General features: G+C 40.3%; 2 protein-coding genes across 2 annotated transcripts; both read left to right on the top strand.

Annotated features, from left to right (window-relative positions):
• Positions 1 to 1,288: 1,288 nt before the first annotated feature.
• On the top strand, positions 1,289 to 7,516 carry LOC306911576 (olfactory receptor 6E1-like; the record flags this gene model as incomplete). Its single annotated transcript, XM_079487044.1, has 5 exons — positions 1,289 to 2,206; positions 4,324 to 4,598; positions 4,705 to 4,767; positions 6,751 to 6,857; positions 7,395 to 7,516. 5 exons carry the CDS (start codon positions 1,289 to 1,291, stop codon positions 7,514 to 7,516), a joined length of 1,485 nt encoding a protein of 494 aa, XP_079343170.1.
• A 3,443-nt stretch (positions 7,517 to 10,959) lies between these two features.
• LOC306911575 (olfactory receptor 52E2-like) lies at positions 10,960 to 11,889 on the top strand (the record flags this gene model as incomplete). Its single annotated transcript, XM_079487043.1, has 1 exon — positions 10,960 to 11,889. One exon carries the CDS (start codon positions 10,960 to 10,962, stop codon positions 11,887 to 11,889), a length of 930 nt encoding a protein of 309 aa, XP_079343169.1.
• Between the last annotated feature and the right edge of the window lie 3,379 nt (positions 11,890 to 15,268).

The raw sequence follows: 15,268 nt of genomic DNA, 5'->3' as shown, positions 1-15,268 counted from the left end.
CTTTAATTTGTTTATTAAATAAAAAATATAAAGTAAGAAGGATAAATAATTGTAATGTAGGCTTGGTACATAATTTTAAGGGGAAAGAATGAAGTGGTCACCTTGTTTTCTGCAGTGAATGTTTTCACATGAAAGCAGTTGTCCACTTTTTTCCTTTTGTTTCAGTCTTATGGAATTTTATATTTATATTTAGATACTGTATTTCGGCCAATATATCGGTTATCTGCTTCCAATTGTAAAGAAATATCGGTGTAGTGAGGTAGGAGGGACGAGAGCTGTGATACCGGACCGGTGAGCGTACGTTAACACTCACGCACCGGTCCGGTCTCGTGGAGCATATAAAAGGTTGAGCTGTGATACCGGACCGGTGAGCGTACGTTAACACTCACGCACCGGTCCGGTCTCGTGGAGCATATAAAAGGTCGAGCGACCGGACCGACAGTGAGAGAGAACCAGGCCTTGATTTTATGTTGTGCGTGCGTGTGTGCCTGCAATTTTATTAATTAAAAGTTATTTAATGTTCGCCGGTTCCCGTCTCCTTCCCTTCTATTGAATCTTGTTACAATCGGTTACCGGCCCAAATGTACATATCGGTGAATCCCTATTATTTTCCCAGTTACTGTTAGTAGATCAGCATAGAGTCTCAGACAATAATAACATGGGGAACATATACAGTACATACTAGAACACACTCCTTTAATTAAGAAGTAGAAACTTATTTCACTACTGCCATAGTATAAAATGTTATGTGTGCAGTGACTAGTTCCTTTTTAAAATAGTTATATTATAACATATTTTTCTCTGAAAACAAAGCCAAGTTGTTAAACGTGAGCAGTATAACCACAAGGAATACATTTCTTGTTATATTCATGTAAATGCTGCCCTCACAATTTCTTGTATTTCCTTTATTTGTAAATGATTTGTCTTTCTTTTATTTCTTCCTGTTTTTTATTTGGCTATTTTAACCAAGCTTTGACACTGAGTGTAATTAATCCCAAGATATTTGTATGTCTCTTATTTCCATCTATAAAAAGCAATACTAACCAAACCTCCTGGCTCCACAAAGCCACGCTCATGATTTCTGGGTCTGATCTTCTGCTGTCTACCTCTACTTCACTACTTTATGATTTATTTTCAACATTAACTGGCACTGACACATCTGACACTGATACAATTAACTCTAATTTACTTTGTTAACAAATATTTGGTTGTCTTGGGTGCTGTTTGTCTTGCAGAATAATATTGTCATATATTATTTAGGTAATGTATATACATTTCCTTGATCTTGATGGATAATAAATCTAATCCTGTGATGTTCACTCTTATGGTGCCCAATGAATCAAAATCATTTCGACATGTGTATTTCACTTGTTTTCTTTTCCTCTACTTGCTTATATTGTCAATTAATTTTCGACTTGTTGCAATTATTATCATGGTGAAATCTCTTCATGAACCAATGTTTATATTCTTGGCTCATCTGTGTTTGAACGGAGTATATGGAGCCTCAGGATTCTACCCTAAAATGTTATCTGATCTAATCTTTGATTCATATGTGATCTCCTCTTACATGTGTGCTCTGCAAACCTTTGTTATCTACAGCTCTTTACTTTGTGAGTTTACAATATTAACAGTCATGTCATATGACAGATATGTGGCCATATGCAGACCTTTGGATTATCATTCGAAATTAACTAACCGCACGTGTGGCAAATTCATTTTTGTTTCTTGGATTGTACCCAACTGCTGTGTGATTCCAGCAATCCTGTTATCAAATCTCAGGACATTTTGTAAAATCCACATAGACAAATTATATTGTGACAACTGGTCAATTGTAAAACTGTCTTGTGCATCATCTTTTGTTAATAATGTTTACGGCTATGTTGTTGCTATTGTATGTGTATGCTGTGCCGGTATTATTATACTGTCCTATGTTAAACTCATTGCTGCATGTAAAGCATCTCTGGAAAATAGAAGAAAATTTTGGCAAACATGTTTGCCACATGTACTATCACTGATAAATTTCACCTTTGCTATGCTTTTTGATGTCATGTATAGCAGATATGGTGCAAATGACATTCCAGAGAGTCTTCGTAATTTTTTGGCATTAGAACTGGTTATAGTTCCACCTCTTTTTAATCCTCTAATCTATGGATTAAATATTAAGACAGTGCGCAGAAGAGCTTTTCCCTCATGTACTGCAGCAAAAGTACATATTTAAATTTGTTATAGTCCTCTAAAAATTACTGAGGAAATATTCCTATAATTTAATTATATCAAATTCAATTTACTCCATTTAAATTGAGGAAACTAATTGCCTTTTTCTCATTTCAGTCTGCAAATTCATTTTATGTGTTAACCTTAAAATACTTCAAATGAGTTGAGATAACTGTAGCGCTTATATTGTTATGGAAATAAATGAACAGAAAGCAAAAACACACTGTTATGTAAATTAAACTTTTTATATAAAATGTTTGGTATTGTCTTTTTGTTACATGTAACCTATGAGTTGAATACTATATTATGAATAAGTAATCTGAGACTGATCTAAGTGCTGGTATTAGCTCATTTATTGCTCATAAAATTATGCAACACACATCATGACTGCTCCATAACCTACTACGGCTTAAGCACCACACTTTTATATGATGGTAAACACAAAACATAAAAATATAACAAACCTTTCTAAATATCAAAGATAAATTAGCACTAAAAACTGACAAGCCTTTATCTTTATCTAAACTTAAAATAACTCCTAATGTCTTGACCACAACTAGTATCAGCATTTTGGTACAGTGATGATGAGGCCCTTTCTATTGCAATTCCCATTTTCAGGTAAACCAAAGACCACTCTCATAGCAAACACAAGGTATGTGTCGCATTTTTTCTATATTTTAACACATACTTTTAAGATTCTTTTGCGAACTTTTTTAAGTTTTAAACGATAGATTACAGGATTGATAAGAGTCTACCTTACACAATAAGCATCTCTTCAGGCAGCAAATCAGGCAGGTTCATTGGGACGCTACTTGAACCATACCTGTTATTCATTGTATCAAAAGGATTGTGACAGGGAGATTTATAACATTTACATTTATTCATTTAGCAGACGCTTACAAAGAGTTCATGGAGCAAAAAGGGATGTGCCATACAGGATCAATCATACAATTGGTGATAATACAAAGTTTCTAGTTTTCATCAAAAGCTAGAACACTAGAGAAAGAGAGAGGGTTAGTGTACATAAGATATATGTTTTTACATTTGTCTGTCAAGTATTCACAGAAGAGATGGGTTTTAAGTAGTTTTTCACCTTACATGCAACGATTAGTTTAATATTAGACACTATAATCATAATGACAAGGCCAAAATATAATGAAGTTGTTAGCAACATTTTGTTCACAGTAGAGCTTTACCATTGACCAGTTGTCACAATAAAAATGTTCATGTGATATTTACAAATTGTCATCCTATTTGACAAGAAAACTGCAATGAACATGTAAAGAAATGGTCAAAACCAACATAAACTAAATTATATGCCGCATGTAAATCTGTTCATTTTTGTATAAAAGTCCAAAGGTTTACATATGGCTACATGACTGTCATCACTGCTAATGTTGATAATTCACACATAACATATGTGTAAAATACCAAAGTTTGTTAGGCACACATGTTAGAAGGAATCACATATGAATCCAGTAATAAATCAAGCAAAATATTAGGATAAAATCATGTAGTTCCAAATATCCCATTTATACACATATTGCAAGAAACAAATACATTGGTTCATGAAGAGCTCTCTCCAAAACAATAACAACACTGAGCACAATGTTTACATTACATTTACATTTGGCAGACGCTTTTATCCAAAGCGACTTACATTGCATTATCCTTTACATTTATAGTTGGAGCAGAAGGAAACGTCTGACCTACAAATCAAGAGCCGGGTGCGTATGGACAGCTAGGCTTGACTTTTTTCATTGCTGTTTTTATTTCAATTGGGAAATAAGAGTTCCCCTTCAGTCGGTCTCTTGACGTTGTGTTGAGAGACTTACTGGGGTTTGATCTTGAGAACCTATCATGTTTGAGATCATTTCAAAATGCCAATGGGCTTGGCGAATGGCACGTGCACGCCAGTCTTCGCCCCGTACATGCGGGTATAAAAGGAAGAGGGCAGCGGTCATTCACTTACCCTTCGTTCTTCGGAACCTGTTTGGCACATGTTGTCACACTTTATCGTCTTCGAGACTACAAAATTCCTGCTGGATTTACGACGCAGAGCAGCGGACATCTCCTTCTTGAGCGGACTTCCCCTGGGCGTTTCGGCAGAGAGCTAAAGACCTAAAAGAGGTAAGTTCCCGCAGCTACGAGCATTCTCGCCTTCTGGATATGCCCATCTCGCAAGCTCGGCTGTTCGGTGATACCATGGAGGACGTGGCACAGCAGTTCTCCGCGGTTCAGAAGCAGTCTGAGGCGATCAAGCAGATGCTGCCGCGACGTGGCCACCAACAGGTCGTCATGGTCCCGAGCGCAGCCTGCTTTACATCAGCCCCGCCCCCCCGCAGGAAGAGGGCATCTGTCCCCCGTCAGCAAGCCACCAAGAGGTCCTCTAAGTGGCACTGACGGGACGTACCGAGAGAACCGGGGGAAACTACATCGGCGCCCACATGCTCACAAAGAGACAAATTTCCCCTGGGTTTTCCTCCACAGCACTCTCGTCCCGACGGTGTCTTGGGTGAATCGAGCCGCCGACCGCTGTTGGAACCAGGTCAGGTATTGGTAGAGTCATCCCTACTCAGTTAGATCTCTATACTATAGGACTACTGCCCCATACGTTGTGACTCCCCTCTGGGTCTTCCCGTACATGTAGAATTCCTCACTCCTGATTTCCCGATTGGTCAATCTGTGACCTCCCCGCCGGTGGTGGTCCCACCTGGATTTGTCTCTACTCGGGCTGACACCTTTTGTTGCATGTTGTTCTCCCCACCGATGAGACAATGTTAGTGTCTCCTCATGTAACCTCCCCATGTGGCCTCCGTAACACTCTCTTCAACGAGAGGAGCAGTGTTTCCCCAGTATTCGGCTCTGGTCAGCACCTCGCAACTAGAGGCGTACGCCACTGTCCGTAATTACTGTCAGTACAGGCTTCTCAGTATGACCACTACTATGTTACTGGAAGATTACATCTCGCGGTAGCACTCTTGTGACTCGCTAGCCTATTCAGTGTCAACACAACGTAGAGAGACTGAATGGAGGGGAACGCCTCGGTTAGTACTGTAACCTCCGTTCCCTGATGGAGGGAACGAGACGTTGTGTCTTCATGCCACAACGCTTCGCCGAAACGCTGCAGCGACCGGGAGTGACCTCTCAGGTTCCTCAGTACAATGGGTAAGTGAATGACCTCCGCCATCTTCCTTTTATACCCGTATGTACGGGGCGGAGACTGGCGTGCGCGTGCCATTCACCAAGCCCATTGGCGTTTTGAAATTATATCTGAGATAATAGGTTCTCAAGATCAAACTCCATTTAGTCTCTCAACACAACGTCTCGTTTTGCTTCGAAAATCACCTACTTCCATACTTAATAGTACGCAACAATCAGAAGCTTCCATTGACATTTCTCTGTATACATCTGATGGACACTAGGCCATGGGAGCTGAGGAAACGCCAAAGTTCAAATGTAATGGTTAATACATCTAAAAACTACAAAAAAACTGTGAGTTGTGATCCTTCAAATTGTAAGTGATAGAAGTACCAAGAAATGTATTCCTTGTGGTTAAGTTATATTTGGTACACCTGGGTAAGCTATTTTCTAGAGATGCACGATTAATTATTAGACAAAGCGGTATAGGCCGATAAATGGTCATTTTAAATGTTATTAGTTTCAATAATTTGTTTATTAAATAAAAAATATAAAGTATGAAGGCTTGGCACATGACTTTAAGGGGAAAGAATGGAACTAATGGTCACCTTGTTTTCTGCAGTGAATGTTTTCAAATGAAAGCAGTTGTCCACTTTTTGCATAGCGATGCATCCCATACAGTTTTCCTATAGCTCAGTGGTAAACGCATTGTGTTAACAACACAAGGTTGTGGGTTCAATCCCAGGGGATTGCAGATTCCTATGTAAAAGGTTTCATGGAATTGTCTTATTCCTTAATCATGGTGAGTTTGATACACTTAAGACAAATGCAACACACAGAGAGGATGAGTTACCTTGCAAGGTATTTTATATTTTATTGACGTTCAGTCTGCATCACAAGCAAAGTGCAGAGAGAAGGTGCCCTCCTTCTCGCTTACAGGGCTTTTATACATTTTTACAGAGATTAGAGTGAAGAAACCCACTTCATGAAAATTTCCACCACAAATGCAATATAAGTCGCTTTGGATAAAAGTGTCTGCAAAATGCCTAAATGTAATACAGAACATACTTCTTTAATTATGAAGTAGAAACTTATTTCAGTACTGCCATAGTATAAAATGTTATGTGTGCGGTGACAAGTTCCTTTTTCAAATGGTTATATTATACAACAAGCTTATATTACATATTTTTTTCTGAAAACTGTCACTGTTGGTCATCTGCTGTCTCATTACGCTGATTGTTTCATGTGGGCAGCTGCAAGCCATCTACCACCCTATTAATTGCCCTGTCTTTCATCTCGTGTTTGTCAGATCATTGTTGGATTTACCCCGTGTTGTTTCCTGAGCTCCTGGTGTATATTCTAGTTCTTCGTGTCGTGTCGTGTTACCCGTTCCAGTCTCATTTGGATCCCGCACCAGTTACCACTCCTCACTCCATCAGGACATCTCTTCACTGGATACCTAATCGAGGTCCCTGCGTCACCACTCTCCGGCTGGCTGCAACGTGCTGGACTCTCACTGTCATCTCAATAAAGAGATTATTTTCTTGCAACTTGCATCCACTTATTTTTCTGTAACAGAACGATCTGACCAAGTTATGGATGCAGCAAGTTCTACCAGAAAGACTCGGGAGGCAAAATGTAGAGTATTGAACATTTATTAAACAGCTGGTAAACAGAATGTATGGTTATGGTAAATATGGTTATTGAGTTTCTTTGGAGTGGGCCCTGTCCGTGGCTCACATCCAGAGGGCCAAGAAGTCCTCCACTTCCCGTATTAAAGATGAAGGCGGGGGCGTAGCCAACCCCCCTTGGGGTTATATGGACAGGGACCTTCTGGTGGTGGTGGGGAGGACAGGGGTGAATCACTGTTGCGTCCACTGCGGACGTAGAAAGGGGTAAGTGGCAATCTTTTATGTTCCATGTTGGGAGGTGATTGGTTAGGTGTTGATAGGTAGTGGATGATGCGATATTGAGTCTTCCCGGCAGAACTTGCGCTGCAGCTATATATCCGCTTCTCTGACTGAGTTCATCTATCACAGTATCGCTCGCATGGATCAGCCGTGTCCAAAGGGAGATTTACATCTTGGACCTTCCCCAGAGTCTGAAGGGACTTGTCAACCTGGCTTTACGAGTGGATGCTCGCCTTAACTACCTGGAGTAGTACACTCGTCCTAATCAAGGATTCAGAGGCGCGGAGAGCCGATCGACCAGCGAGGGAGACACGGTCTGTCCCGTCGCTGATCACGAGCCCATGCAGGTAGGGAGAGCTCGGCTTTCCCGAGAGGAGAGAGAGAGGCGGAGATCCCGAGGACTATGTCTTTACTGTGGAGGAATGGGTCATTTTTTACATGCGTGTCCAGTAAAAGAACAAGCCCGATAGTAAGGAAGAGGCTACAATCGGGTGGGATCTCCGCCGAGAAGTCCTCACCATCCACTTAACTCCCGGTAAGACTGAGATGGGCCAACCACACTCACACCTGCCAGGCCTTACTGGACTCTGGAGCCGAGGGTAATTTCATGGACATGCACTTCGCTCAGAGATTTCATCTCCCCATCACACCACTCACCAGACAGATCTGTTAATGCTCTTAATGGGCAGAAATTCCCCAGCATCTCCCTTTCCACTGATCCCATCACTCTCACCACGTCAGGCAACCACACTGAGACTATCTTGTTTTTTCTTATGGACTCCCCGTTGGCTCCCATAGTTCTTGGTCACCCCTGGCTTGTTCAGCACAACCCCAGGGTGGATTGGCGCCAGCACTCTATCTCAGAGTGGAGCACTCAGTGTTATGTGTCGTGTGTTGTGTCTGCTTGTCCGTCCGTGTCTGGTTCTGTGTTTCAGGAGAAGGCAGTGGATCTATCAAACGTGCCCGAGGAGAACCAGGATTTGAAGGAGGTGTTCAGTAAGTCCCGTGCTGCTTCTCTCCCTCCTGATCGTCCCTATTACTGTGCCATAGATTTATTGGCAGGTAAGTGTCCGCCTAAAGGCAAACTTTACTCTCTTTCTATTTCCGAGAGGGAGGCCATGGAGAAATATATTTCTGATTCTCTGGCAGCGGGGTTCATCCGACCTTCCTCTTCTCCAGCGGGGGCGGGGTTCTTTCTTGTGGGGAAGAAGGATGGTTCCTTGCGACCTTGTATGGATTATCGAGGACTGAACAACATCACGGTAAAGAATACCTATCCTTTACCATTGATGTCTTCAGCTTTCGAGAGGTTGCAAGGAGCATCTGTTTTCACAAAATTGGATTTACGTAACGCTTATCATTTGGTTCGGATTCAGAAGGGGGATTAATGGAAAACCGCCTTTTACACCCCCAAGGGTCATTTCGAATACTTGGTTATGCCTTTCGGGCTGTCCAACTCCCCGGCGATTTTTCAGGCAGTCGTTAATGACGTGTTGAGAGATATGGTGGATCAGTCCTTGTATGTCTACCTGGATGACATATTGATCTTTTCATCTTCTCTCCAGGAACATGTTCAGCACGTCAGGCGAGTGCTTCAGAGGCTGCTAGAGAATGGGCTTTTTGGCAAGGCGGAGAAATGCGATTTTCATGCACAGTCTGTTTCTTTTTGAGGATACATCTGCTTGTCTGAGGTCGTACGTATGGACCCTGACAAGGTTAAGGCTGTGGTAGATTGGCCAAGTCCAGATTCCCATAAGGCCTTACAGAGATTTCTGGGGTTTGCCAATTTTTACCGGCGTTTCATTCGCACTGACCGCCTTGACCTCCCCCAGAACGACGTTCAGGTGGTCCGATGCAGCTGAGGATGCATTAGCCAAACTTAAGGGCAGCTTCGTTTCGGCTCCCATTCTCATACCCCTGATCCTTCACGTCAGTTCGTGGTGGAGGTCGATGCTTCAAAGGTGGGGGTAGGTGCAGTGCTATCCCACATTCGTCCACAGACGACAAGATGCATCCCTGCACGTTTTTTTGTCCCATCGTTTATCACCCGCTGAAAGTGATTATGACATTGGTAACAGGGAGTTGTAGGCAGTCAAATTAGCGTTGGAGGAGTGACGTCATTGGTTAGAAGGGTCAGGGGTACCTTTTATCGTTTGGACTGATCATAAGAACCTGGAATATATTAGGTCTGCTAAAAGACTTAACTCCAGGCAGGCTCGGTGGGTGCTTTTTTTCGGACGATTTGATTTTTCTCTCTCGTACCGCACGGGTTCCAATGTCAAACCCGATTCTTTGTCATGTATTTTTTATCTGTACGCTCATAACTCGTTGCCAGTGTCATCCACGGGCCTCTCTCCGTTTGAGTGTAGCGTAGGTTACCAGCCACCTATTTTTCCCAGTCTGGAATCCGAAGTTGCTGTCCACTCCGCTCATGCCTTCGTCCAGAGGTGTCGCCACACTTGGAGTAGAGCCTGTGAGACTCTTCAAGTGAGGGCGCGCACCAAGGCTAAGACCGATCGCCACCTGTCGAAGCCTCCCGTATAAGTCGTGGGTCAAAGAGTGTGGCTTTCTTGTTCAAAAACATTCTAACAAGATAGCTCTAATCTAACAAGTTAGCTCCCAAATTTATTGGCCCGTTCCCGGTCACCAAGATCATTAGTTCGGTGGCTGTCCGACTTAAACTTCCTCCGGCATACAGGAGAGAAGTTGGGTACCTGCTAGGGACATCCTGGATCACTCCCTTATCGATGATTACAATCGACAGGTAGGGTCGTCTGGGAACGCCAGGAGGCGTTCCTAGAGGAGAGGGTACTGTCACGGTTGGTCATCCGCTGTCTCATTATGCTAATTGTTTCATGTGGGTGTTAGCGTTGATCATCTGTGATTAGCGGCAGCTGCAAGCCATCTACTACCCTATTTATTTCCCTGTCTTTCGTCTCATGTTTGTCAGATCGTTGTTGGAGTTACCCCGTGTTGTTTCCTGAGCTCCTGGTGTAAAGTCTATTTCTTCGTGTCGTGTTACCCGTTCCAGTCTCGTTTGGATCTGGCACCAGTTACCACTCCTCACTCCATCAGGACATCTCTTCACTGTATACCCATCGAGGTCCCTGCATCACCACTCTCCGGCTGGCTGCAATGTGCTGGACTCTCTCTGTCATCTCAATAAAGAGATTCTTTCAACTTGCAACTTGCATCCGCTTATTTTTCCGTAACAAAAACAAAGCCAAGTTGTTAGACGTGAGCAGTATAACCACAAAGAATACATTCCTTGTTATATATATGTAAATGCTGCCCTCACAATTTTTGGTATTTCCTTTATTTGTAAATGATTTGTCTTTCTATTATTTCTTCCTGTTTTTTATTTGGCTATTTTTAACCAAGCTTTGACACTGAGTGTAATTAATCCCAAGATATTTTTATGTCTCTTATTTCCATCTATAAAAAGCAATAATAACCAAACCTCCTGGCTCCACAAAGCCACGCTCATGATTTCTGGGTCTGATCTTCTGCCGCCTACCTCTACTTCACTACTTTATGATTTCGTTTCAACATTAACTGGCACTGACACTGATACAATGAACTCTAATTTACTTTGTTGACAAATATTTGGTAACGTTGTATTGAGTGCTGTTTGTCTTCCAGAATTATATTGTAAATATATATTATTTAGGTAATGTATATACACATTACCTTGATGGATAATAAGTCTAATCCTGTGATGTTCACTCTTATGGTGCCCAAAGAATCAAAATCATTTCGACATGTGTATTTCACTTGTTTTCTTTTCCTCTACTTGCTTATATTGTCAATTAATTTTCGACTTGTTTCAATTATTATCATGGTGAAATCTCTTCATGAACCAATGTTTATATTCTTGGGTCATCTGTGTTTGAACGGAGTATATGGAGCCTCAGGATTCTACCCTAAAATGTTATCTGATCTAATATTTGATTCATATGTGATCTCCTCTTACATGTGTGCTCTGCAAACCTTTGTTATCTACAGCTCTTTACTTTGTGAGTTTACAATATTAACAGTCATGTCATATGACAGATATGTGGCCATATGCAGACCTTTGGATTATCATTCGAAATTAACTAACCACACGTGTGGCAAATTAATTTTTGTTTCTTGGATCGTACCCAACTGCTGTGTGATTCCAGCAGTCCTGTTATCAAATCTCAGGACATTTTGTAAAATCCACATAGACAAATTATATTGTGACAACTGGTCAATTGTAAAACTGTCTTGTGCATCATCTTTTGTTAATAATGTTTACGGCTATGTTATGGCTGTCATATTTGTATGCTGTATCGTTATTATTATACTGTCCTATGTTAAACTCATTGCTGCATGTAAAGCATCTCTAGAAAATAGAAGAAAATTTTGGCAAACATGTTTGCCACATGTACTATCACTGATAAATTTCACCTTTGCCATGCTTTTTGATGCCATGTATAGCAGATATGGTACAAATGACATTCCAGAGAGTCTTCGTAATTTTTTGGCATTAGAACTGGTTATAGTTCCACCTCTTTTTAATCCTCTAATCTATGGATTAAATATTAAGACAGTGCGCAGAAGAGCTTTTCCCTCATGTACTGCAGCAAAAGTACATATTTAAATTTGTAACAGTCCTCTTAAAATTACTGATAAAATATTCCTATATAATTAATTATATTAAGTTCCATTTACTCCATTTACATTGAGGAAACTAATTGCCTTCTTTTCATTTCAGTCTGCAAATTCATTTTATGTGTTAACCTTAAAATACTTAAAATGAGTTGAGATAACTGTAGTGCTTACATTGTTATGGAAATAAATTAACAGAAAGCAAGAACACACTGTTATGTAAATTAAACTTTTTATATAAAATATTTGGTATTGTGTTTTTCTTACATGTAACCTATGAGTTGAATACTACATTATGAATAAGTAATCTGAGACTGATCTAAGTGCTGGTATTAGCTCATTTATTGCTCATAAAATGATGTAACACACATCATGACTGCTCCATAACCTACTATATCTTAAGCACCACACTTTTATATGATGGTAAACACAAATCATAAAAATATAACAAACTTTTCTAAAAATCCAAGAAAAATTTGCATTAAAAACTGACAAGCCTTTATCTTTATCTAAACTTAAAATAACTCCTAATGTCTTGACCAAAACTAATATAAGCATTTTGGTGCAGTGATGATGAGGCCCTTTCTATTACAATTCCCATTTTCAGGTAAACCAAAGACCACTGTCTCACAAGGCTAAGTGATACTTTAGAAATTAAAATCTGGAAAACTTAAATCTTTTGTAAGCAGAATCATTGTCGGAATCATTGAAATTTAGATTTTACTATACTTTAATGTGATGAATGAAGTGTCATCTGCTCCTTGCTATTTGTAATATTAATATAATTTTTTAATATCATACTATTTTTGTGCTGCAAAAAAAGCAGGTCTTCCTTGCAATGTTTTAGTGCAAATATGGGGTGGACTACCTAACGGTCTCTTTGAGGAGTTAGAGAGAATTCAAAAGCGATGCTGTCGGCATTCCGACTTCAACTTCTCCAACATGAGTGAGAGGCGTGATGAAGCCACCATATGTACTCTTGCTAAAATACTCAGCGACAGTTCATCACCGCTGCATTGTTTTCTCCCTCCGGACCCAATACCTAGCTATTCTATTTTGCATTTTACATTTTATTATTGCTTGCATATTAAATTATTCTGTTTGTATTACTTTTCTATGCCTTTTATATTAGTAAATATTATTTTTGGAGCATGTATATGTTTGACTTATTTCAGGGTCTTGTGTGGCAATATCCTGTCTTGTCAAACTTTAAATAAACAAACAAACAAACAAACAAATGTACAATTAATATGTTATGACAATTTAAATAGTGTTTATTGTTACTGTGTGTACTTAAAAACAAGGGCGATTATATGTTTTAGATATTAGGTGGGCAGCCTCAGATGAGGATATATACACTCACCTAAAGGATTATTAGGAACACCTGTTCAATTTCTCATTAATGCAATTATCTAATCAACCAATTACATGGCAGTTGCTTCAATGCATTTAGGGGTGTGGTCCTGGTCAAGACAATCTCCTGAACTCCAAACTGAATGTCAGAATGGGAAAGAAAGGTGATTTAAGCAATTTTGAGAGTGGCATGGTTGTTGGTGCCAGACGGGCCGGTCTGAGTATTTCACAATCTGCTCAGTTACTGGGATTTTCATGCACAACCATTTCTAGGGTTTACATGGAATGGTGTGAAAAGGGAAAAACATCCAGTATGCTGCAGTCCTGTGGGCGACAATGCCTTGATGATGCTAGAGGTCAGAGGAGAATGGGCCGACTGATTCAAGCTGATAGAAGAGCAACTTTGACTGAAATATCCACTCGTTACAACCAAGATATGCAGCAAAGCATTTGTGAAGCCACAACACGCACAACCTTGAGACGGATGGGCTACAACAGCAGAAGACCCCACCGGGTACCACTCATGAATAGGCTACAATTTGCACGAGCTCACCAAAATTGGACCGTTGAAGACTGGAAAAATGTTGCCTGGTCTGATGAGTCTCGATTTCTGTTGAGAAATCAGATGGTAGAATTATTTAACCAGTTAAGAATAAAAATTTTTATAGTTTAGAATAGAAAATAAAATAAATCAAATAAAGCACAGCACAAACAGTTTCAGATATCAGATGGTAGAGTCAGAATTTGGAGTAAACCGAATGAGAAGATGGATCCATCATGCCTTGTTACCACTGTGCAGGCTGGTGGTGGTGGCGTAATGGTGTAGGCCCCTTTAGGCCCCTTAGTGCCAATTGTGCATCGTTTAAATGCCAAGGCCTACCTGAGCACTGTTTCTGACCATGTCCATCCCTTTATGACCACCATGTACCCATCCTCTGATTACTACTTCCAGCAAGATAATGCACCATGGCACAAAGCTCGAATAATTTCAAATTGGTTTCTTGAACATGACAATGAGTTCACTGTACTAAAATGTCCCCCACAGTCACAAATCTCCATCAACTGCAAGATGCTATCCTATCAATATGGGCCAACATTTCTAAAGATTGCTTTCAGCACCTTGTTGAATCAATGCCAAGTAGAATTAAGGCAGTTCTGAAGGCAAAAGGGGGTCAAACACAGTATCAGTATGGTGTTCCTAATAATCCTTTAGGTGAGTGTATATATATATATATATATATATATATATATATATATATATATATATATGTACAGTATATGTAGGCACTCTCTAAGCACATACTGAATTGTATACATCACTGAAAAAAGAATTAAGAAAGAATATGCAGAATAAAGACTAGCTGTTTTTATAAAAATGAATCGATCAATCTGCAACATGTATAACTTAAAGTGACAAAAACAGCCACAAATCCATATAAATGTCACAATCAACTGCTGAACTATTATTTTGTAGAAGGAATAACTTGACATTTCCCAGCCATTCATCCTGATTAGCACAAGTGCTGGCACTCCTGTGCATTACTGCATGTTCGTCTATGAATATCACATTTCGAAGGCAGCAAATCATTTTGACAGTTTTTTTTTATTAAATATAAATGTCTCTTAACAAATGATTAAACCAAATTGCCTGATTGTGACATTTGAACGTAATTTTCCTCGTGGAAGGTATGCATTCGGTAAAAATTAGCTAATCAAATATTTATAATTCACATTTCATGTCCAGTTTTTTTTCTCATGTGGCACAAGCAGCCGGCTGTTTTCGCGAAATGCGCCCCTTCAGTGTGATACAAGACAAGACAGATTCCCTGTTGAGGTCCCGGTAGCCTTTAAGGTAGCCTTTAAGACATGGACTGACACTGGTTCCACTCTGAGGTTGTAAAACCTTGGGTCTTCCTCCCCAGAGGGGAGCACCTGCAGGTTCACCACCTGGTCCCGGAAGGGAGTGGTGGGAACCTTGGGCACATAACTGGGCCGGGGTCTCAGGATAACGTGAGAGT

Source organism: Barbatula barbatula (genome assembly GCF_947034865.1).
Source record: "Barbatula barbatula genome assembly, chromosome: 22".
Taxonomy (NCBI): Eukaryota; Metazoa; Chordata; class Actinopteri; order Cypriniformes; family Nemacheilidae; genus Barbatula; species Barbatula barbatula.
The sequence above is the reverse complement of the archived record's forward strand: the minus strand, read 5'-3'. Positions and strand labels throughout refer to the sequence as shown.